Source organism: Muntiacus reevesi, chromosome 6 (genome assembly GCF_963930625.1).
Source record: "Muntiacus reevesi chromosome 6, mMunRee1.1, whole genome shotgun sequence".
NCBI classification, from domain to species: Eukaryota; Metazoa; Chordata; class Mammalia; order Artiodactyla; family Cervidae; genus Muntiacus; species Muntiacus reevesi.
Genome location: NC_089254.1, coordinates 10,245,444 through 10,271,441, shown reverse-complemented (window position 1 = coordinate 10,271,441; position 25,998 = coordinate 10,245,444). Strand labels below are relative to the sequence as shown.

Here is a 25,998-nt window from a genome sequence, read left to right as displayed (position 1 = left end):
CTCGTTATTGAATAACATCTGCTATTATTTATTTGCGTCTCCTGCTTGGATGCTCAGGACCCCCGAGTCGGCCACATTTCCTTTCCCCCTTTCTCCCTCCCTTCTGTGCACCGACCGCCCTGGCCTTTCTCATCTTCAGGCACACTCCTCCCTGTCTCCTCATCAAACTCCTCCTCACCGTCTCCAGGTGCACATCTCTTCCTCGGTGGAGTCTTTCCTGACGCCTACTCCAGAAGTTTCCTTCGGAGCACTCCCCAGAATGAAGTGTGTTTGGCTTGCATCTATTTATCCGCTAGACTTAACGCTCCCTGAGGGCAGCTGTTATCTGTCCAATCCACCAGAGCCTTGCCAGTACCAGGCAGACACTGGACTCACCCTGGGGCTCACTCAGGTCGCCTGGGTGATGAGCTGACTATAGAGGAGGGATTGTACTGAAATTCATCTTCCCAAAGAAAATGGCCTTCTTCTCCCAGACAAAGAAACGACAACCTCCACAGACCCCAGGTCACTAGGTGGTGAGTTGCTCTGAAACTGAAAGTGTTAGTCATGCCTCTTTGTGACCCCATGGACTATAGCCTGCCACACTCCTCTGTCCATGGAGTTCTCCAGGAAAGAATGCTGGAGTGGGTAGCCATTCCCTCCTCCAGGGGATCTTCTCAACCCAGGGATTGAACCAGGGCCTCCCTGCAGTGCAGGCAGATGCTTTGCCATCAGAACCACCAGGGAAGCCTGCTAAGTTGCTCAACTTGCCATTAAAAAACCTTCCCCTAATGCTGTCTCACCTCTCTGATGACAACGGCAAGGGAATAAGGCACAAAGCCTTCTCTTTTTCTTTGTCTCAGGCTTGTGAAGGTCCCCAAGAAAGCCTATTCCTCAACCCAGTGGATGTGATGTGGAAAATGTCCTGAGCCCAGCTGTAAGGTAACACTGAAAAAAAAATGATGCAGGTGTTAACACTTAGCAACATTCACAAAAGAATATGCCAATCAAGAAGGGTATCAGAACTAGTGAACTACTTTCCGCCATCATTTTGGATGAGTTACCAATTCTCATGTATAGTCTGACACAGCTTTGTCCTTGGGAGAGTGGCACAGATCAAATTTTTTGACGGCCTCTTATCGAGCAAATATTTTCCATAATAATAATAAAAAATCTGTAAAAAGCTGCACCAGTTTTAACATTTACAAAGAATACACCAGAGTATTAATAATTTTCTTGTGGTTAACCATTGAGTCCAGCATTAAATATCACTTTGTTAACCACTAAGTCCGCATTAAAATTATCCCAAAAAGTAAATATAAAATAGAAATATTTTTCCCCTGGACCACTTCTTTTTGCTCTGAGCACAACTTATATTTCACCTTCAGGCATACTTTTTCATTCGAAAAGATAACTATGTTTTCAAAGTGAACTGAATTACAAGACTTTTTATTTCAGTGAGTGGGTAAAGAAAAAGCTATTTAATCTAAGCTTAAAGTTTCACTTTAGCACTCAGCTGAACAGAGAAATTTCAAAGGAAATTCTGCTTAAAGATATGATAAAATACCATATGGTCCTGACTTCAAGAAAATTCTATTTAATTTGTAAGTTGAGCACGTGAGCTTATTATTAGTCAATGAGATCTTATAAGATCTCTACAGGTTTTATAAACTGAAGCAAACTAGTTCACTTGAATTTCTATGTATCTCCCTGGTATTTTTTAGTGGGAGACAATGCATTTGTAGAAATCATCATTCTTTCTCAGGGGATAATTTACCAGGCTCTCATATCAATTTAAAATCTTGAATTCTACAGCACACATTCATACAAAATGCCAGTTAAGGAATACTTAGACACTAAATGTTTTATAAAGTTTCTAGAACATGTATAATTCCATTTACATCCTCAAGCTTTTCAATTCTATTTATCTTAAAATCAGTTTCATAAGATTGGATGGGAGGGGAGTTTGGAGGAGAATGGATACATGTATGTGTATGGCTGAGTCCCTTCACTGCTCCCCTGAAATTGTCTCAACATCGTTAACCAGCTATTCCCCAATACAAAATAAAAAGTTTTAAAAATATCAAGAAAAAAATTAGTTTCATAAAATGTTCTATGTTTATAATTCAGTATCATTACAATAGTATATTTGAGGAATGTCTGGTAACTCTCTTTTAAAGTAATTTAAAGATTCAAATATCTTGTTATTATTTTAAAATCATTTACACTAATGAAGCTACCTTTTAATGAAAAAGCAACTAAAATACTTTTCTTAATAAGTATCAAAAAGATGTAGCACTTTTATTTTGAAGATGGGGAAAGCAAAGTACAGGTGAGCTAAAAGGGCTCTCCAACTGATATGGCTGTCTCCAACAAGATAAATAGGTCTCCTGTATCTATTGCTATCACCCAGGAAAACGCCCTACCAGGCAGATAACTGCTGATCATACAATCTGGAGTGAACTAAAGTGGAAATGAAAGAAAACCAACTATAAACTCTATGTGAAAATGAAGAAGTAAGCAGGGCCTAACAACTGAGAAATAAATGAGACTGGTTAGCTCCTCCCCTGCCCAGCTGAACATGCATTTAAATGCAAGGACTAAGATTATCTCCTGTTCGCTTTCCACAAGTGGCTGCACATAGATAACGGTTACCTGCAGGATCCACCTTACAAGCACACAGTCTAGTTCCACAAGCAGATCACTGTGGAATGTATGAATGGCGCCACGTTCATGCCTTTTCACAAGAGGGAAGATTTACGGTCAATATTTAATCGACAGCAAGTGAACAGTGAAGTGAGAGGTGGAAAACGAAAAATGCATGACACAGGTCCACATTCGCTCCCCTCACGCAGACATATTCTCAAAGTGTTTTGTGTCATCTCCTGCCAGTTACAGGTATCTGCGGGGACCAGTGAACGCTGAGTGGCAATTGTCACCTCTGTGCTTGATCAGGTGCCACGCTGCGCCCTTGACTTCAGCTCTCAAAGACTCACAGGACCCAAGGCCCTTTTCTCAGGAGATGCTTCAGGATTCTGTGAGCTAGCAATGTTACAGGGCATGTCAAGTAATCCGGGACCAACACCAAAAGCTTCTTCTACTGCCCCGTCAGAAAGAAGATGCAAAAAATTTCTTAGCAGACAGCTGGCAGAAGTGCACAGGCAATTGATTTTTATGTCATATGTGACAGTAGAAGATCCTTAGCTTCAAAGATTTCAGAGTAACAGTACACAGTTACTCAAAACTAACTTAGTTCCAAAGTTTATCACCGGCTAACTGACATTGTATCTGTGATACAAAGCAGATACTTAAGAATGGCGAGCATATGATCCTATACCTATGCCTGACTAACTGGCAATTCTTTCCCTGAATCAACTAAGCCAGGTTTTGCTGTTCTAAGACAAAAGTTAAATTCAAAGAGAACAAAGCTTACAGGAAAAAAAAAAAATCCATTATTTAAAAAGAAAAAAGGGGAGGGAGGGAAGAAGTCCCACAATCACCATTCTGCTTGCCACTCAGGCGCTGAAGAGGTTTACCCAATGAAATTACTTCTCACACTGATTTCACGATACAAGACCATTAAAATTAGAACACGTTTTTTTTAAAAAAAGGAATTCCATTATACTTTCATGCAATCTGTCCACTGTGAAAAAACACCAAAACGCAGTCTCATTTGATCATGTTAGAGTATAGTATTTATTAAATTTCATCATTTATGATCACTGTGTCATTAACTCTTAACAGAAATATTGACATTTAAAAACACAGAGAGCATACTGATTTTTCAACTATTTAGCTTACATGTACTTTTCAACTGTCATGCAGTGTTCATAATTAAGAGACATTACACATTAACCCTCTCGTATTACACTTATTAAGAAGTAAATTTGAGGGTAGAAAAATGCCAACATAAATTCATTCTCCAAAACCGCCCGTGAGTGTACTGTCACTGTTCCTTCTCATCATATACTCAGAGTACATTCTTCAGTAAAATGGGTAACAGTAGTCATGTAACAATCGTTATGATGGGGCAATATCATTTCAAGAAAGGAATACAACAAAGGAGACCAAAAGTTGAAGAGTTGAGATCACAGCATATAAAAATCATTTGCAAAGACCACATAAACTTCAGTGTTTTCCACTTTCCAGCTGCAAAGAGCATGCACAAAGTTTTCTTAGGACAGCTGTCAGCAGTGCATGAAAAATTGGCTTTCATGTCACGTGCGCTGAGAGACCATCAATGCCACTGAGGAAAAAGAACTCTGTTCATTATCTTTTGGGTCTGTCTATATCATCTATAGCTGAGAGAAGTTTTTGTCTTGCTTTCTTATTGATATGGGATCCCAGGCAAACATTTACCAGGTTGGTCAGCTGCTTCGTTGAATACTCCTGCTCAAAAAAAGAAGATTCAAATTTAGTACACTGATACACATGTGCGTGATCAATGCAGAAAAAGAACAGGCAGATAGATAATCAGGACTCAGTGGGTAGTTACTGAGCACTACAAATCAGTGGAAAGCAGTGGAAATTATAACTAAGACATGGAAAACAAACTAATTACAGAGTTGTAATAAGGGAATAAGAGTATCTACAGCATGAATTTGAAACAGGAACCACCAGAAACTTTTTAATATGGCACGTGCATGTAATCATGCTCAGTCACTAGTTGTGTCTGACTGCGACTCCATGGACTGTAGCCCCCCAGGCTCCTCTGTCCATGGAATTCTCCAGGCAAGAATACTGGAGTGGGTTGCCATTTCCTTCTCCAGGGGATCTTCCCAAACCATGGAATGAACCTGCATCTCCTGCACTGTCAGGCAGATTCTTTACTGCTGAGCCAGGGAAGCCCTTCATATGGCACATAACATGCCAATGTTTATTATTTTTAAGATCACACATTATGCCTCTTTCTGTGATGGTCTTTTTTTCATCAAGTTATCAAAATACACTGACATTTCAAGAATTTATATACATATAATAAAATGCTACTAAGTAAGTAGCTTCTAGCAGTGCACATTTTGCACATTTGAGATAAAAGAGAAAAAAAATCTCCAAACACAGAACAACTCTTCTGAGACATAACAAATGAATAAGGTAATAACAAAGATCAGAAAATTATTGGTTCTTAAACCCTTGTATCTTAATGGTAGCTAGAAAGTAAAATTGAAGCCATAGCTAACCCGTGAACAACTCAGGGATTAGGGGTGCTTTCCACACAGTGGAAAACTTGCACACAATTTATAGCTGGCCCTCCTCATCCAATGTTCCTCCATATTAAAGAATTTAACCAACTGAGGATAATGTAGCTATTCACTATTGAAGAAAACTGTATATAAGTGGACCTTTACAGTTCAAATTCATGTTTTCTGACGGCCAACTATCTAAGTATTTTTTTGCTGGACAAATTGATTTAGTTCCTGGATTTCAGATAAGTTGTCAGGATGAGCATGATAAACAGGACTCATCAGAAAGTTCTGCATCTTGATTTGGTTCTGGAGAATTAGGACCAAGAGTTCAGCAAGGGAAAGAACTGTGTTCTATCATCTAATGAGAAAAGAACATGTCTTCACTGGAGACAACATTAAAGATAGTACATCTTCAAAATACACGAAAGAGTTCATTTTAATAATTCAGCAAACTGCTCAGTTTGTGTGTCTGATCTCTGAGAGCACCTGTCAACACCTGGTGAATTCTCTCAAGTGATGACTCAACATTTAGGAAGTGCCACCTAGGCACCACACCAGGCATTGTGGAAAGAGCTCTAGAAAACAGGGCAATCTTGCTGAAAGGAGAATTTCACTGTATTACAATTATCAGTGAGTAAAGCTCTTCCAAAACACTAAGCTATGACAAACTTAGACAGCATATTAAAAAGCAAAGACATCACTTTGCTGACAAAAGTCCGTATGGTCAAAGCTATGGTTTTGCCAGTAGTCACGTACAGATATGAGAGTTGGACCATAATGAAGGCTGAGCGCTAAAAAATTGATGCTTTCGAACTGTGGTGCTGGAGAGGACTCTTGAGAGTCCCTTGGACTGCAAGAAGATCAAAGCAGTCAATCCTAAAGGAAATCAGTCCTGAATACCCATTGGAAGGACTGATTCTGAAGTTAAAGCTCCAATACTTTGGCCACCTGATGTGAGGAACTGACTCACTGGAAAAGACTCTGATGTTGGGAAAGATTTAAAGTAGGAGGAGAAGGGGACGACAGAGGATGAGATGGTTGGAAGGCATTACTGACTCAATGGACATGACTTTGAGCAAACTCTGGGAAATAGTGAAGGACGGGGAAACCTAGCGTGCTACAGTTCATGGGGTCACAAAGAGTTGAACACGACTCAGAGATTGAACAACAACAATAAAAAACGTTAACCCACTGTATCAAAGAAGAAATCTTAAAATGGGCATCTTTCTTACATCAAATAATGGATCTCTATGAGTTGGGCTTTTTCTCCTCAGATACTTGTCCCAAATCCCTTCCTCAATACCAACTCCAAAGCGTTAACAGCTTAAGTTATGAAATGGATTCTAGCCACATTCAGCAGTTCATCTGCATCTGATCTAGCATCTTGTTCCTCAAATGACAGAGGTCAATGAGACAAAAAGTGCTGACATCTCTCAGTTCTGGTGTACTGATCAAAATCACTGAAAAGATGTACGTTTCTATTTTGCTGTCAAAGATCTGAAACTGCCCTATGGTGGGCACATCAACACAAAATTCAGGTTAATGGTCCAAACTAAACCTCACTTCCTTTTTCTAAAGTGCTGAAACTAGAAAGGATGTGCCTGATAAATACAAATAATTCCTTACTTCCTTATTCAGTCAGATGAAATAAAAACTTACATAACTTTCACCTATGATGTTCATAGCATGTGAATGCTAGAGTTATTGATGGAATAAGATTCAGTGAAGATTTCAACACTTCCCATATTTTCATTAAACCCATCTTCACATACTGCCTAACTAGACAAATGATATAACAATCATATCAAAAAGTTCCTTGTATTGAGCACTCTCTGGTGATACATGTTGACTTGAACTGTGTCAAAAATTCAGAATCTTAAATAACACTTAGTACATGTAGTATTTTTCTCTACATATCTATATACTCACACAAAAGAAAAACAATTTTATCTATACTTCAGGTAAAATCTAACGTAGGATGAAGTTAAATTGAGCTATTTAAATAATAAATATTAGTATATTCAATCATTAGGTTTCACTGGTGGCTCAATGGTAAAGAATCTGCTTGTCAATGCAAGAGACGTGGGTTCAATCCCTGGGTCAGGAAGATCCCCTGGAGAAGGAAATGGCAACCCACTCCAGTATTCTTGCCTGGGGAAATCCCACAGATGGAGGCACCTGGTGGGCTACAGTCCATGGGGTCACAGAGTCGGACATGACTTAGCAACTAAACAACAAATCCAATCAACACTACTACACGTCAGTGCGTTCAGAACATCATTGTTGATGGCTAGAGGCTTTAAGTTATACATCAATTCAGTTCAGTTCAGCTGCTCAGTCATGCCTGACTCTTTGAGAGCCCATGGGCTGCAGCACGCCAGGCTTCCTTGTCCATCACCAACTCCTGGAGTTTGCTCAAATTCATGTCCATTGAGTTGGTGATGCCATCCTGGGTGGTAGTAGTGGTAAAGAACCTGCCTGCCAATGCAGGAGATGCAGAAGACGTGGTTCAATCCCTCGGTCAGAAGATCCTCTGGAGAAGGAAATGGCAATCCACTTCAGCTTTCTAAAATTTATATATAGACTTGAGAATCATTTCATATGTTCCTGTATTTGTCCTGAAGTTTACCAACTTCAGCTCTTTTCCTACAACACAGCTGCAGGACAAATACAGCTAAAGTTCAGACTTTGTTTTTCCAGATAATTACTGTTACAGTTCACAAAGTCTCGAAAGGATCTGATGAGGCAAAGGGTGTTGCAGAGACACAATGTGAATACGGTAAAGAACTGGCCAAAGTAGTCCATGCTACCAAAAAAAAGCTTCTGTTTCATCCATATGATTTTGAATCATCTAACACACCACACAAGAACAACACAAAAGACAAAGAATAAAAATTTAATTAACTGCTTCTCAGCTCTCACCCTGTGCTCTTTGATCCAGCGTTCCATGTCATTCTCAGTTAGGTAGTACGCTTTAATATAGGTTTCCACAAATTCTTTATCTGGAATGGGTCTAATATCAGTTAGCTTTTCAAGTTTCATTAAAAACTGTTGAAAATCCAATTGCATCAAGGCACGACCCTCATTACTACACTTCTTGACATTGGCGTATCTAAGATACACAATAATAAAAAAACACAGGTGATGGGATGGTTAGGAAAAGAAACTCTTAGGCACTTATTAAACTTTTCTCTAATCCACATTTGCTGAGATGCCATAAGAAAAAGAGGACATAAGTGCTGAGTCAGAAGGACTGTGTTGTGTTTGGGCCCTGTCACTCAGCAATCATTTTACTTCTCTGGGCCTCAGTTTTCTCATTTGCAAAGCAAAGAGATCAAGCAACTTCTAAGGTTCTTTGCTGTTCTACAGGCCAGAGTTCTGCAAAATCAATTAACATACTCATCTATAAGAAAGTTAAACTGACATGTAATTAATCTGGCTGCCAAGAATTATTTATAAAATTAAGCTATGAATATTCTCAAGTTAGCTTCATAGAACTGTTCAATATAAATACTCAATGCAAAGAAAACAAATGAAATAACTCTCCCATAAACACTCAGCAAACCTAAGAAACAGAAGCATAGAAAGTATATATATATTTCTCATAATAAAACATCTTTATAGACTTATTTCTGAGGCCCCACACTACTAAAAAACTGCATGTTCTAAGGTGGACTAGTAATAAGAATACATTTGTTAACCCTAACAGTACAATTTTATTATTCATTAAGTCAGTGTCTCATTCCTTCCATCACACAAAATGTGGAGAATTCAATCTGAGGAGATGAGGTACTTTCCCTAAGAAAATCTGCAAGAAGACTAGTTTATATTATTTAAAGTGACAAAGCTTTTTTTATTTTTTAATAAAGTGTTTATATTGAAATATATAATATTTGTTTGTCACTATTCTACTATTAAACAAATTTTTTAACAGTAAAATCCAGTCATGACTGCTGATATAGAAACATCTTGGGATTTATAGCATTGCTGACTTCAATACAAAATGCCAAGGCTGTTGTCAGCTTGTCACCATCACCTTCCACTTTCTGACACATTCTTTTCTATAACAAATAAGACCTGAAGAGAAATCAGATGAATGACAGTGTGAAAATTCAACTGATGTGCCATTCTAGATCACTGTGAGTGGTCTTTGAAATAGAAGCTTGCTTTCCAGGTATATTTCAAATGTATTACTAATTCTTATTTGTGTTCCCGATGTTATGGACAGAGTAAGCATGACCTCTGAGTAAGTGGGAAAATTACTTTTGATCTGTAAACTCAACATATGAAAGATTTATATGGTTTACAAGGAAATAATAATGATACTCTGAGCAGTGATATAGTGGTTTTGAGGACTGATTTTGCCATGAGAAAATTAGGAGATATTAAGCCGTCTCTGCATTTCAAAGACTGGGTGAACTTGGACAAGTTACTTAACCTCTGTAGCCTTGATTTTCTTAGGCAAGGCTATCTTTCTGTTGACAAAACAGAGAACAGTACTACCAAAAAGAGTTTATGTTAGGATTTGGTGATAGAATCCTGTGAAGGGCTTGAAGGGCTTGGTTCAATAAATGACAAATAGTAATCAATGAACAGGATGTATAATAATCATCAGGATAATTATATTTGGTAATAATAGTTTAACTTTCAGATAACCATTAACTGGTACATTCCTAACTCCTCAACTAGTTGATTCTAAGTCATCAGAAAGAAAAAAAGGGACACAGTGGGATTTAAGGTCTCTAAATTATTATAACGAGACTGTCTGACATTTATCACTATCTCTTATCTATTCTCTGCATCTGTTGGTGATAACACATAATGTTATTCATATATTATGACTGAAGAATCAGATATGCTTTCATGGAAAACTTACCCTTCCACAATAGTTCTATTAGCCAGGCGTATACAATGTTCCCAAAGTATATTAGACACAGGCAAGGGTATTCGAACTCTCTTAGAAACTTCATTTAACCGCATGTTAAACTGCTCAAATTCCTAAGAAAAATCATAGCCATATGTGAATACAATTATAATGCTTTCCCATCTTAGAGGCAAAAAAACCCCTAAAAGACTCAGAATGAAATCAAGTAAAACAAAAAGAGATAATGCCCAAGATAATTTGGACTTACTGTGAAGTATTTGAAATTGACTAATCATGTTGTAATATAGAGTACACTACATTTCCTCTCAAAAGAAGTAAGTGCCATTAACTGATTAAACAATATTCAAATGTTTCTACATCTCAAATTTTCTATGACTGTCGGTATGAATTGAGGCTTAATAACTAGTATGTCTTTAAAAATATCTTCAAGAGACCCAGATTTAAAAAAAAAAACGTTTTAATAAGCTTTCAACGCAGAGTAAACTATTTGTAATTTGTAGCTGTACTCCTTAGAGAGCAGTCTGATAAATTATTCTCTTTCCTAAACATTCTTTTAAAGTAAGTATCAATAAATGATTACATACTGAAAGAGTCAAGTCATATAATAGCTATAAATTTTCAGCACCAAAAAAGCTCCACATTATCTCATTACTTCTAGAAAAACTGAACATTTTTATTACTCATCAGTACCTTTTATAATACTACTCTCCTAAAAATAAAAACATATATAATTTAGACAATTCCAACAACATGAAAACGGCAGATGGCTCACCCTTCAATAAATTTATATTTCTGATTTCTTTGGACTATTATCATCTAAATATGTTCATTAACAAAAGTAAAATGCTGTTGATTCTTCCTCGACAATACAGTTCAAAAAAATTTAACAGCCCTAAAACAGTATTTTTTTCTTTAGTTTCCTCAATAAGGAACCTATGTAATATGTAACAAGTCAAGACTGACAATGTGTTCAAATAACACACAGGTTAGAAAAAAAATCTAATCTGATCATCACCAGTGAAGCTACTACTACATGATGGTTGTGTTATCCTTAGCTACTTCCTAGATCACATTTTTTTTGATGATTAATTCTTTGACAGTTAACAGCTTTTAATTATTTATGAGAAAGAAGTGGATCTTCAATCCATTAAGCTTACTTTTGAAAATCAAAGTAAATAAGTAACTGCTCTTCCCCTTTTTTCATTTCATGAATCTAGCAGAACCAGTAGCATCTGCTACCAGATTTATGCTTCACTACAGTAAAAGTGGCTTTAGATTTTAAAAGTCACAATACTTTTTATTAATATTTTAAATTTATATGCTTATTATATAAAACACCATTCTACTCATTGCTAAATCCAATCTTCAAGAATGTTTATTGTTAAATGAATAATAAAATTATTTCATTTTACTTATGATCCATTTGGGGCAACAAATGCAGACTGCTTTTACCTAAAGGTTTGGACTTGGGAAAGTAACAAAAAGAACAAAATTCATCATAAAAGTTCCCTTATGAGAGAAAGTCTTAAACTGCTGAAACTTGAGTTCAGGTTAATAATCTCAGTAACACTGGCTCTTTCTTATAATATTTCTTGAAATTAAGACCAATTGAAGCAAACAGTCTCTGTTCTATATACACATATATTTCTGCTGAGGGCAGAAGTCTCTCTTCTTGCGTCTCCATAAGTACTGTAACTGTTGCTTAGTGCTAAGTCATATCCAACTCCTTGCAACCCCATGGACGGTAGCCCACCAGGCTCCTCTGTCTATAGGATTCTCCAGGTAAGAATACTGGAGTGGGTTGCCATTTTCATCCTCCGGGGGATCTTCCCGACTCAGGGAACCCAAGTCTCCTGCATTGACAGGTGGATTCTTTACCACTGAGCCACCTTAAGGAAGCCCAAGTACTATCATTAGCAGGTTTTAAAAAACAGAATCAACTTTTCAAAAATAGAACCGTTCAAAAAAGTGTGATTATATTGGAGAAGGAAATGGCAACCCACTCCAGTGTTCTTGCTTGGAGAATCCCAGGGACGGGGGAGCCTGGTGGGCTGCCATCTACGGGGTCACACAGGGTCTGACACAACTGAAGCGACTTAGCAGTAGCAGCAGCTTACACACACATAAACACACCAACACACACACACACACAAAAGTGTGATTATAAATTACATGTATCTTTTATATTCCAAATTAAAATTCCCAGCTGAAGTCTCTTGGGTGCTCGAGAAATCAAAGTCCTCCAGGTTGGCAATTACCGAGCACGTGCAGATCTTATGCTAACACCTGGACACGTTTAACTGATCTCGTTCCCTGACTCTGAGGACAGTCTCCAAGTCCTCAACCCAGCCCTCCAGAACAATCCTAGACACGCTGGGAGTTGGCACCCCAGATGAATTCGGCTGCTATCTCTGCTTTGATCTCTGGGTTTGTTGACTGGTTCTCAAGTATTTCAGGCTATTATTTACTGCCTTGGACGAAGCAGGTAAGAATGTTTGTAAATGAGATAAATACGGAGCCAGGAAGGGCCAACTTTCTTTTCGCTGACAAATACGAAGAGTAACACTTTTCTGAAAGCTGTTTTCCTTTTCTCAGTTGCGCTTTCCTCACCTCAGACATGCTCATGGTTCATTGCCTCCCTTCCTTCAGGCCTCTCTTTATCACTGTGAGTCCTTCTTTGACCACAAGGAAATATTTGGTGTTCCTCCCCCTCAACACTCTGCCATCTCTATGCCTCTTCTGCTGGTTATTTTTTCACAAGACTATTCACCACCTGATAATTATATATTACGTATCTCTTTACTGTTGTCCCTGCTCTAGCATATAAATACCCTGATGGCACATTAAGCTCCTTAATTCACAACTAACTATATTGCGAGCAGCTAGATCAGTGTTCGACACATGTCAGATGATTTATAAATATCTCTTGATACATAAATGAAAAAAAACAACAACTATACTTCTTTACAGAAAACTTATAAATGTAACTCATTAAACACAATGATGTTTGCATAACACATAGCAAAAGTTAATGTGATTTCTGGGAAAAACCAACTAGAATAGCCAGGAGTATGATCTCTTGCCAATGAATACAAGTACACCTATAGAAATGTCTTCTTGTCACTAGAGCCATGGCTATTGAGATTATGTAATATGAAAGGCAGCCAAGACACATTAAACAAACTCTAACTCAAAATGGGAAACTTGTGAGCAAAGACAAAATCTGCAAAGTATTCTTGGGTCTAAAAGAACACAAAATTTGGAAGGAAATCCAAACCCAACTCAGGAGCTTTAATATCACTAGAATGCTCGAATATAGTAAAAACCATAATCTCACGACTTTAGAGTGACTGCAATTACAGGAACAGTTCCATACTATAAACATCTTTAACAAAGGTGTTTCCCAGAACACTTGCCTTTAACAGTGTATCTACATATATGTTGTGCTGTGACATAATTTCTTTTACATCCCATTTCACATTAGCCATTAGGAGCAGCATCTGTTCATAATCAATGGCTTTACCAGCTACAATCCAGTAAATTGGTTTGCGTAGTTCACTGGCCGTTGAGACTGTCTGAAATAAATTTCACAGAAAAACAAACTTTTTCTAAAAGTATCAAATTTATAAAAACTATTTTGCCCCCATTTCTAGTACACATCATATCTGAAAATACACTATACATGTGGAGATAAAAATTATGAAAATACTTTAACTTGTGGGCAAAGATCTTACTCAAAACATAATTTTGAGACATTCAATATGCTTTAGTCCACTGACAATACAACAGCAAAACTACAAATTTTCATGGAGATGAGCAAATATTTCTCAAATTCTTTTGCTTTTCTCCATTTCCATTCCCATTCCCACACTGCAACTCAAGATCTGATCATCTCTTACCTGAAATAGTCCAAAAGTCTTCAAGCTGGTCTCCTGTCTTTAGGTTTGCCATCTAAAGTCCGTTCTCCACACCACCCCCAAAGCTCTCTTTCCAAAACACACACCTCACTGTGCTACTCATCACCTCTCTGAAATCCTCCAGCAGCTTCTCAGCACCCTTGGAGCAATGTCCAGCTCCCAGCTGGGAGCGCTGGATGTCACATAACTTCAGCTTACTCACTCCAGCCGTCTTTCTTATCACCGCCCCTTTTCCCTCGTCTAAGAATCTGGATCTTCCTCAGCTCCACCATGCCTCTCTCCCACCTCTGGGTCTTCATATAGGCTACCGCCTCAGTCGAAATATACCCCTTAAGGGCGATTTGTCTTGTTGTGTGGCAGAAACCAATGCAACATTATGAAGCAATTATCCTCCAATATAAAACAAATTGTAAAACTTTTAAAAATAAAAATTAAATTATATAAACCTACAATGAAAGTATATCAAAAGCACAGATTAAAATATATATATATACTCCTGACTCAATCTCTTTCTGTTCGGTCCAGTTAAAACATCACTTCCTCAAGACAGCATTTCTCTGCCAATTATACCCGCCCCATCTCTAGTCAAGGTTAAATACCCTGCCCTGTTTCTTTCCCAGAACTATGGTTTATTGTAATAGGGTTTTTTTCTTTATTTATAATTGAAGGATAATTACAATATTGTGTTGGTTTCTGCCAAACATCTGCAAACATCAGCCACAGGTATACACATGCCCCCTCCCTGCTGAGCCTCCCTCCCACCTCCCACCCCATCCATCCAGGGGGTCATAGAGCCCTGGTCTAAGTTCCCTGAGTCGTTCAGCAAATTCCCACTGGCTATCTACTTTCCATATGTTAGTGTGTGATACAGTTTTAACTTGCTCTCACGAGACTAAAAGTTATATGAGGAGTTCAATAAGCGTCTAGTTAATACAGGAATACATGAATGAGTAAACAAATACTCTAATTCAGCTCTCCTGAAGTTGAGACACTGATCATTAGCAAAAAATAAAAAATAAACAACATGTGACAGTCTTATCTTGCTCACAGTCGAAAGGATATACCAGACATGCCTGACCTGAGAATAAAACTGCTGAAGAAAGGGTTTTTTGACTGCAGGCATCACAGCATCCAGATGAGGCTGAAGGAACTCGAACTGTTCAGCCAAGAATACCCTAAAGGGAATGAATAACCCACCATGTAAACGAAACACAGGATTTAGAGCCTGTCAATATTTTTGTGTAACTAATCTTTAAGATCTCTGACCAAAAGTTTAACAAAGTTATTTTCCATTTTAAAGAACGACCATGCATGGCCACTTGACACACTCATTTACAATTCACACAAAAATTAATGCTGAGTTACCACTGAAGGTGAGTTGATGTGAAAGAAGCGTGACTTCAAGGGAGCTAAGCTGGTTACTACAAGGTATACAGTTATGCTGCTTTGCATGTAAGATATGAGCAGTGACAATGCAAAAGATAGAAAAAAGAATACAACGGTATTTTTTGAAAGGATTTCTTTCAAAGGTCCCATGTAAATTACACACAGCAGACCCGTGAATTCACAGATTTGATGCCTGGTGCTTTTCAAAAATAACCCAAACATTCATAACATGAAATAAACTAGAACTTGGCTGAGGCATACACATGAACTTCAGGGCAGGAGGCTGGTGTGCATGAATGGGAGTCACTCAGCCAGAAGACTGCTGGCAGTCATTCTATTTTCCCCTACCTTTTGTTATATACACAAAAACTCAAAGTATTCTATCTGACTGTATGCTCAATTGCTCAGTCATGCCCACATGTTATGGAAGAAGTTATACGGTTTAATTTTATTAAAGAACTTGGTGATTTACAAAGGTCAAGGATCGACTACATTTAATACCAAATTGACAGTGTAACTACAGTTTCTCTAGAATCATAATTCAGTGGGAAAAAATAAAGAACTATACTATAACATGGGCTTCCCTGGGGGCTCAGAGTAAAGAATCCGCCTGCCAAAGCATGAGACACAGGTTCGAATGCTGGGTCAGGAAGATCCCCTGGAGAAGGAAATGGCAATCCACTCCAGTATTCTTGCCTGCAGAATCCCCTGGATAGAGGAGCCTGGTGGGCTACAGCCCATGTGGTCACAAAGAGTCCGGACACAACTGAGTGACTAAACAGTACCAGCATGCTGTAACATGTTTTTCTGAAGTCTCACTTAAAGCAAGGATCATGCTGCCAAAGAACAAACCTTAAAAAATTTCCCTTCTTCCATTTATACATCTAAAACTCAACCATGCAATTTTAAAAATCGACTGGGACTCTATCTTAGGACATATTTCTCAGAACTACTGAGTAATTTAAGTAATACAGACTACATTGCTTACTTTTATCACCTTTCTTAAATATTTAATGGCAAAGCAACTGATTTTTAATAACTTACAAGGATTCTGTGGCGACCACTCTTTCTGCCAACCCATACAATGTGTCCCCAGATGTCAGAACCACTAGGTGACTGAGGTGAGGACTTGGTACCTTCTCCTTTCTCTCTTCTGCTGCTGTGAGCGTGGCAGTGGGGTCAGCTGAAACGTCCTGAAAACACAACACACATACACACACACAGCCTGAAATAGCAAATCTCGGAGCAATAAATGACACAGTGTTACAAAACTGGAACTATAATTAAAATGCTCTCAGGCATATGTTAATTACACTTAACTTCAGTTCTTTTTCCCTCCTTTAATAGTTCCTAATTACTAGAACTTTCCTTTTTATACTAAAGGAAAATGACCCAACTCCATATAATATTTTTCTAAATGTGGTCAAACAAGAAATCCTTACGAAGTGACATATATTTCATAGAGACAATAGTGAGAAGTCTTTCAAGAACTTGTAAATGTTGAAAAAGAGTCTGCCCCACCAGGATTAAGCTGTTAAAATCCAAAAAACTGTGGTGTGATCAACCCTTTCACATCGAAGTTTTAACCAAGGTAACCTTGGTGTATTCCCAAGAAGGTAGGACTAAAATGTAGTTCTAAACTGAAATAGAATCAACTGTATTGTATATGTCTACGGATAGATTGGGATTTCCCTGGTGACTCAGATGGTAAAGAATCTGCCTACAATGCGGGAGACCTGGGTTCAGTCCCTGGGTTGGGAAGATCTCCTGGAGAAGGAAATGGCAACCCACTCCAGTACTCTTGCCCGGAAAATCCCATAGATGGAGGAGCCTGGTAGGCTACATTCTATGGGGTCGCAAAGAGTCGGACATGACTGAGCGACTTCACTTTCACTTTCACGGATAGATTACTGATCTGCAGAAAGATGACAGATGGAAATAAAAGAAAGAGATGTCCAAAGAGACGAGTGGGCTGAGCCTTAAAAGATCCCTGAAGAAAATTATAGCACAAAAATTGAATATAAACAAAGCTAGAAGTGTACAAAATGTAAATCTAGATTACTTTTCAAATCTATTTTATAATCACAAATCTCTTAACATTTGCCTTATAGAAAAAAAGAGACATCAAATGCATAGAACTCTGGGAGCATAATAGGTTTATAAATTTAGGAAAATGGAGATAATACATTATAAAACCTTTCAAGTTAGAAAATGGTTCTTTAGTTTTTTTTAATAGCCTGTCTTCTACTAAAGGTACTGTCTCTCTTCAATCTCTAATTACTCAATTAGCATTTAAAAGCCATCATTTTGTGAACAACTGTGTTTTCTCTCAGGACGATCAAGATAAGGGAACTATGCAAGTTAATCACTGTCATGGCTCCATTATTTATTTCTTTCTACTAAAAAGTAAAAAAATTACCCCACTACTGTCAAAAAAACAAACAATCACAAAATTTCAAACTGTTTTGTACCAATTGGTTGCCTGGGCTATTATATTTAATAATTTAATTCTGGTGGCTATTTAATCACCACCTACTGGACTGTCCAAGTAAAAAACCTTAGAATTACTCTTGACCCCCCTTCCTTCTCACCTCCATCATGCCTAAACAGACAACTCTCTTGTCTGTTTCTGCCTCATGTCATTACGTCATCAGGACCAGGGCCCCACAGCATTCCTGACCAGACCCATTCTAAAACTCCCCTAATAGTCTCTCTAGCTTCTCCTGTGTCTACCCCACATCTATCCACACTGGTTTATTTTTCAATAATACTTAGCTCATTTTTCTAAAATGGACATGTGATCACACCTGTCCATAACTTAAAAATCGCAACTGACAATCCCTTCCTTGTGGAGAAAAAGCCTAAACTTGCTGCCACGACATCACTGCTTTACCACCTTGCCGGTCTTGTTTCCAGATGATCTCTGCACCCTGAGATCTGGTCACACCGGACTGCTTGTTACACCGGTAGTACTGACGCTCCTGTCTTAGAGCTCTTTACTCCTTGTCTTCCTACTCTTATTTCACTTTTTAAGTGTGAGCTCATATTCACCTCTTTCCTGTACATTTCTCACTCTCCCAAGAAATTTGCGTGTGTTGTCATTATCTATCTGTGGACCTGTATGTGGCATACAGCACAGTGTATCCGTGGCTGCTCCCCCTTACAGCGTTGTCAGTTCCCGAGGGAGGGACCAATTCCACCCTCTTTGTACCTTAAGTTCCTGGCATGCCTCTTGGCATGAGCAGACCCTCCTCAGTTTCACCGATGGAGAGGATAGTAAGAATCTTCTCTTACTCTACTATTCTCTTTCAAGCCCATTCATTCCCATCAGGTGTTTGTCTGCTTCACTCCAAAAAAAGAGTTAGCCAAGTACCCACTGGCCTCCGTGGGCCAAGTCCAACAGTCAACTCTGAATATCCATCTCTGAATATTCCTCCCGACCTCTGAACCCAGCAGTGCTCCCGCCTTAATTCCTGACACTTCTCTTACTGACATTCTACTCCCTACACAATTTCATCCAGTCTAACAGAGTTAAATGCCATCCACATGCCAGCAGCTCAAAATTTAAGCCCTGACTGGTCTCTCATCTTCAGCTGATTTAACATATCTGAAACTGAACCCCTGATGTCCTCTTAAAACATGCGGCCCCTTTAGCCTTATCCACCCCACTGATGGCACAGGCTCCAGAAATCAGCTGCCATCATTGACGCTTCTCAGTGTCAAAGTCCTCTTGTAATCCATCAACAAGTCTTGATGGGTCTACCTTCAGAACAGACCCACTTGGGGAAACATGCTCAAGAAGAGCAAGAAAGTCACCGAGATGTCAACATGACATAAGCAAATGGCATGTGCTTACTGCGCCCTTAGATGGAAAAGCTTCTCAACAGGCCCCATGTTTCAGCTCACACCAGGAGAGTAAGGAAAGGATATACGGCCCTCTGAAGACTTTAAGAAACGAAACCGTCATCTTTATTCTCACAGTGCAAGTTACATTTATAGCTTTTTCTGCCACTACTGTACTAACACAAAGAAAATTCATATTTATGGACTTCTCTGGATCAATTTAGAATACAGTTTTTCTTATCAAAGATTCAAAGTTGGCCAAAGGTCTAAAAGCAAACAATTAGCATCACCAGGTAGATAACTAAAAATTCACAGTTCTGGTACCACCACCGCCTATGCCAGCCCTCTTTCCTACTTGTTCACTATTAGACCATTTTTCTTAGACTTTTATTTCATGTGTCAAACAAATTTTCTTAGTTTACAGTGAATTTACATGATAAACAGTTTCAGGTGGTGTTTTAAAGAACACAATGATTTGATTCTGCCTTTTACAGCTTAAAGACAAGCAAAATTTAAAACTTAAAAAATATATATGGAGAAAATTACCCCAAAAGTGCTTATTAAAGTTTTACGGAACACACAGGAGAAATATGAAGAAAAAATACTACTTCCATCCTGTGGTTTCAGATTGATTAGGCTATAATTTGCTTTAACAGACAAGAAATATATTGAATAGCAAGAAACCAATTAATGTTCTCTGCCAGTGTAGATGCAAATTAATGAAGATGATTTATATACCAGCTTATGGAAACCTGAGATCAAGGTCTAGTAAACACCAAATATATTTTTTAAAATAATAAAACAATGCTCATCAGTATGAGTAACAATTTAACATGCAAACCACTGGAAACTAATGGGAATTTTCAGAAAAACTTCTGGTGTACTGCTGTAGAGTCTTATCCATCAGAGGAGTCAGGACTCCGGAGAGATTCTGTCAAAGGTCAGTGCTCCTTACAGACTGAAGGGGAATGACAGCCTGCACAGGCTTCCGGTCCAAGGTGCAGTCTTTGATTTAAGGGATGGAAGAATAAGGTCTTAAAAAAAGATATCTTTAGGAACTTTCCCAGTGGTTGAGAGTCCAACTGCCAATGCAGGGGGACACGAGTTTGACCCCTGGCCTGGGAAGATTCCACATTCCACAAGTACTGAGCCCACGTGCCCCAACTATGGAAGCCCGTGAGCCTAGAGCCTGTGCTCTGCGACAGGAGAAGGCATCGCAGCGAGAAGCCCGCACACCACAGCGAAGAGCAGCCCCGCTGGGCCGCAACTAGAGAAGCCCATGCACAGCAATAAAGACCCAGTGTGCAGCCAAAAGTAAACAAGCAAATATCTTTAAAAGACAAGGTACCAAAAGAAAAATCTATTTATCAGGGAGGGGTTTGTCTCCAGTTTAAAAAAAATGCATTTATAAAATTGACTATTACACCAATTTAGGGGCTTCCCTCATAGCTCAGCTGGTAAATCATCTGCCTGCAATGCAGGAGACCCAAGTTCGATTCCTGAGTTGGGAAGATCCCCTGGAGTAGGAAATGGCAACCCACTCCAGTATTCTTGCCTGGAGAATCCCATGGACAGAGGAGCCTGACAGGCTACACTCCATGGGATCGTAAGAGTCGGACATGACTTAGCAACTAAACCACACACCAGGACAAAAGGTCTCCAATGCATCAAGAGCTGGTCTGACAGATGCTACAGACACATTGTTAATAGTAGATGGGTGACAGCTTGTCTTAAGGAACTGCTAGTTTGGTCACTATTTACCAGATCATGCTCTTTCATTACACACTGTATTAAATCCACACCTCAGGGGTCAGATCTGGAACTGTGGCTTGACAATCATAAGCTAGTAGCTAGTAGAGCTACCAGAGAAACACCAGTGTGAATGACTCTCGTGGTATATTTTGGCCCATCTATCATCAGGCATTCAGCCAGAGACAAGAAAAAATTCAGCTGTGGGCTAAGATCTGGAAAACAAGATCTTCAGGTCAAGGTCATACTCAAACGAGGAGAAGCAAAATCGAAACAGATAAATGCCAATAGGGCTGCAAGTCAATGATGGATTTTACACAAAACCAAAAAAAAAAAAGAGAAAAAAGAAATGATGACTGTGTCAAAGAAGCTTTGACTCTACAAATGAAGATCAGGATTAAGTGGGCAACAAGCCAAGAAAACAAGTCAGGTTAATCCAGGTGACACCAGACTCAAGGATTCAAGTTTATTCATTTACTTTATAGACATATATTGAAGAGATGCTGTGTACTAAAGTAAGTGCTATGAATATGAATGTATATTTTAAAAATAAGTGCTGGGCAAAAAGATCTCCAAATTTAAAGGGGACTAGATGAGACAGATACAGGTTATTTCCTCTGCATAAACAGTGCTCACATGAAATATCTACACATGGTTCTCTCAATTTATTCATATCTCTGTCTGAAGAGCACTGTCCCATCACCCTGCTTCATTTTCTACTTGGCACTTACCAGGACCTGCCACTCTTACATATTTATCTGTCTCGCTGCCCCAGTAAAATGCAAGTTTCAAGAAGATGAGAATTACCTCTGTGTACTGATGACTTTTCCACTATTACAGTAATGCATGACACATAGTAATTATTCCAAATAAGTACTGTTTAAAAGAATGAATGATTACAAAAACTTCAATAAGAAGTATGCTCGTAATATAGAGCTTATGCAAAAGTGATCGCTTATTTGGGTAATTGAAGGAATAAAGGAAAATTCATGGATGCAGAGAAAAGCACTGAAGAACACACGTCTCTGGCTACAGTGACCAAGCATAAGAAAAATTTTTTTCTTGTATTAAATGCTTATGTTTGCTTAAATACTATAGTGGATCAGTCCCAGTTTTGCTAACACAGCATTTTAAAACATGCATTTCATCACATGATAGTTAAGAATCAAGACTCCTTACTATACAGCCAATTAAACTCAAACATCTCAAAAGTTAAAGACATTTACAAAGCGGTCCTTAAACAATCTTTGCAGCACAACTCTCTGGCATAAACAAAAGCCCCATCACAAAAACCTGTCAGTTTGGGCTGGGCTTGCTCCCACCTCCAAGCCCTTGCTCAGCCTCAGAACCTTAATTTGAATACCATTCTTTCTCCTTTTCCTCACTAATCCCATGCCTGCTCTTCAAAGTCTAGCATCCTCCTCTAGTCATTCTCAGACATTAATTGTGAAGATAAACCTTTCTTCTCTTTGAACTTGCACTGCACGCAGAACCAGTATCATATTCTTTTGGGTATACTAGCTGTCTCTCTCCATCCGGCTATAAGAAACCTCCATCTCACTTCCTACAGGCAATTAGTGGACTAGGAACACAGGAGATTAATGTATGTATAGAAATACATTTACATGTAGTTGATTAGATGGCCAATTTCTATCAAATAACCCCAAAGAATGGATTCCAACTGATTACTTACCAGATCAATGAGGCTTTCTTGTATCCTGTTTAGAGTTGTTCTTAGTCTACTACTGCTAAGACCTAGTCCTGTTGATTCCAACTGAAAAAGACAACGGAAAGCATGTTAAATCACTTTGGAGAGAACCCTGCAAATGTTTTAACTTCAAAGTAGTGAAAAGTTATCTGATGAGTTTTTATTCAAATTCTTAGCATTCAGAGGGTTTCCAAACACCAAATTATTACCAAATATCAAGGAAAAAAGTCAAATCTTCACCCTCAAGGGAACAAGAGAGCTACTGACACATATGTCACACTAACATCAATCAATCTAATGAATTTTTCAGAAGAGAATTCACCAGAATTTCATTCCCACAGATTACTACTTTCAACTGCAAAGCCTAAAGATTTTCATATACTTAAAGAACCCAAGGATGGGAAAGGCCACACTGACACAGAAAAACAAAACAGAGATGATACATACTCTCAGTATCAAGAATGAGAGTATAGTAACACTACAGATTCTTCAACATTAAAAGGATAAGAGAATTTTATGAATAATTTTATGCCAATAAATTTACCAAACCAGATAAGATGGACAAATTCCTTGACAAACTCATAAAAATTGACCTTAGAAGAAATAGAATATTTAGCAGTTATTGTTAAATTTAATAAAAACTTTCAAAAAGTACTAACCCTACATAGACTCTCAGAAAATATTAAAAAGAATGCTTCCCAATTGTTTTATGACACCAATATTACACTGATTTCTAAGTCAAAGATAGCACAGAAAACCTAACTACAGACTCATAAACTTTATGGACACAATTTTTTTTTTTAATTCTTAAGAAAATATTGAGGAAAGAGAAGGGGATGACAGAGGATGAGACGGATGGATGGCATCAGCAACTCAATGGACATGAGTGTGAGCAAATTCCAGAAGACAGTAAAGGACAGGGAAGCCTGGCATGCTACGGTCCATGAAATTGCAAAGAGCTAGACAAAACCTAGTTGACAAACAACAACAACAAGAAAATATTACCAAATTCCTTCATGACCAAGTGGTGTTTGTCTTGGGAATACAAGACTGGTTTAATAGCCCAAAATACTACTTTGAAATTAACCAACACAATTCATCATATTAATATATTTCTTTAGGAAAGAAAGTTATGATTGCTTAAACAGATTCAGAAACTTTATCCTTTCATGATAACATGAATTTATTCTTTCATGACTGAATTTATCCTTTCATAATAACAATTCAGAAAACCAGTAACAGAAGAGAATTTTGTCAACATGATCATAGGACTCTATAAAATAGCTAGCATCATACTCAATGGTGAAAGGCTCAACACTTTCCATCCTGGAGAGATGAAGGAGGAGGGAGCAGGACAAGGATGTCAACTCCCACCACTTTTATTTTATGTTGTGCTGGAGGTCAAGTTTTTGTAATTTTTCTCCAGCATACAGATATATATGCTACATGAGGCCTACAGACTAAAAAATACAAGGCAAACAGACTGGAAAAGAAGAGGAAAAGCTGAATACCAGGTGCTTCTCTTTAGGTGCTGATTTAACTCCACTCCACAAATTTTGGTACGCTGTGTTTTCATTGTCATTCACTTTGAAACATTTTCTGATTTCTCTAATGGTTTCTTATCTAACCCAATCTTTATTTAGATGTGTGTTAATTTTGAAATATTTCAGTTTTCACATTTTATTGTTATTTCTTTCTAATTTAATTATATTGACATCAGAAAATATATCCTATATAATTTCTATATTTTTTAAACTCATTGGAACATGTTTCATGGCCCAGAAGTATGGTCTATCCTGACAAATGTTCAAACCTGAACAGAACTGTTTTAACCAATATGATAGTCACAAGTCACATGTGGCTAATTTAAATATAAACCAGCTAAAATCAAGTACAATGAAAAATCCAGTTCCCAATCACACCAGTCACGTTTAAGTGCTCAAAAGACACTGTGGCTTGTGGTTACCATATTGGGCAGTACAAATATAGAACATTTCCATTATTGCAAAACTTCTCTTGGACAGCACTGCTCTAGAGGCACAGTCTAAAAAAAAGATAGAGTAAAGCTCATTTAAAAGACTAAAAGATGCTAACAATTAGCTAAAACTCCAGAATGCCTTTCTTTTTTAATATTTATTGAGCATTGTATAATGAATTAGTACCTATTTTATAGTGACATGAATTCTACAACTTAAGTCTCTGATTATGTTAGTATTCTAATTTTGCAGAGTAAAGAACACAGCAAATTCAGATCCTATATTAAAAGATCATGTCTTTGATATACTTGTGATCACAGTGAGAATATGAGCATTTTGTATGACGAATATAGTCATCCATTAAAACTCACAAGTTTTTGAAAAGGTACAAAATATTGTATGTGAAAAATTAGTATTAGGATATGTTCATAAAATCCAATGCTATGCTTTTATTAAAAAAAAAAAAAAAAGTCTGTCAAAAATCTAAGAATTCCCACATATGTCACACTAACATCAATCAATCTAATGAATCAGTTACCTGCTGAATACTGTGCTGTTCTCCTTAGGAGTAGAAAAAGATAAAACTCAACAAGATCTTTGTAAGCACATAAAGGAGGTACAGGAAATACTAATTCTATCGCAGGCAGATGGTTCAGTTAAAAGATTTTCATATTATTTTAAAAAATATTTGCCATTATCTTCTGAAGGTACAGTGCCTGCTATGGTTGTTAGCCAATATTTAAAATGTTTCATTTATTATAATAAATATATCCCAAGACAGATTTAAACAAAGCAACATGCACATTTTCACTGCCAAAATACATCAAAGTTAGAAAGAGATGCTACACTTTTTCTGCCAAAAATGTGAATAATATACAATATGTCTATTATATCAAAGCTTAAAATTAATATTTTAAACAAGGCAGCTGGGCATACAAAAAGCTGGTATCAATAATTCTGTTGCATTCTGGATGGGTAATTTTCAAAATAATGTTATTTGTGTATTTTATACAGAGAGAATGAACTTTACATTTACAAAAACAAATTTTAAAAGAAACAGACTCCTCCCCCAAAAGACTAACTTACCGAATCATTCCGACCAAAAAAGGTATATATTGCATACAAGTAATAATCAAAGAGCTGAGACATGAAATGGATAACATCAAAAGCAATTGGCTTAAGAATGTTCATCATCTGCATATATTTACCTGAAAAGAAAAAAAAATTAAACAGCACAAAATTAAAATCTGTTAGTCTCTAATTAAGAAAGCATAGAAATACTTTACCAAAATATTTTAAATGAAATACTACAATCCTTAGTCATATCGGCCATGCCGCAAGTACTCAACAGTGATTTGTAGCTCATTTA

General features: G+C 37.7%; 1 protein-coding gene across 1 annotated transcript in view; it reads right to left on the bottom strand.

Moving 5' to 3' along the window:
* Window positions 1-3,651: 3,651 nt before the first annotated feature.
* VPS50 (VPS50 subunit of EARP/GARPII complex) overlaps window positions 3,652-25,998 on the bottom strand; it is a 121,151-nt gene continuing 98,804 nt past the window's right edge. The window contains exons 21-28 of the mRNA XM_065939598.1: window positions 25,716-25,837; window positions 22,639-22,719; window positions 16,398-16,546; window positions 15,046-15,142; window positions 13,467-13,625; window positions 10,042-10,163; window positions 8,088-8,277; window positions 3,652-4,368 (exon numbers count right to left, since the gene is read on the bottom strand). Of these exons, the coding sequence (XP_065795670.1) occupies window positions 4,249-4,368; window positions 8,088-8,277; window positions 10,042-10,163; window positions 13,467-13,625; window positions 15,046-15,142; window positions 16,398-16,546; window positions 22,639-22,719; window positions 25,716-25,837 (1,040 nt within the window). The 3' untranslated portion in view covers window positions 3,652-4,248. The remainder of the gene's footprint in view (window positions 4,369-8,087; window positions 8,278-10,041; window positions 10,164-13,466; window positions 13,626-15,045; window positions 15,143-16,397; window positions 16,547-22,638; window positions 22,720-25,715; window positions 25,838-25,998) is intronic.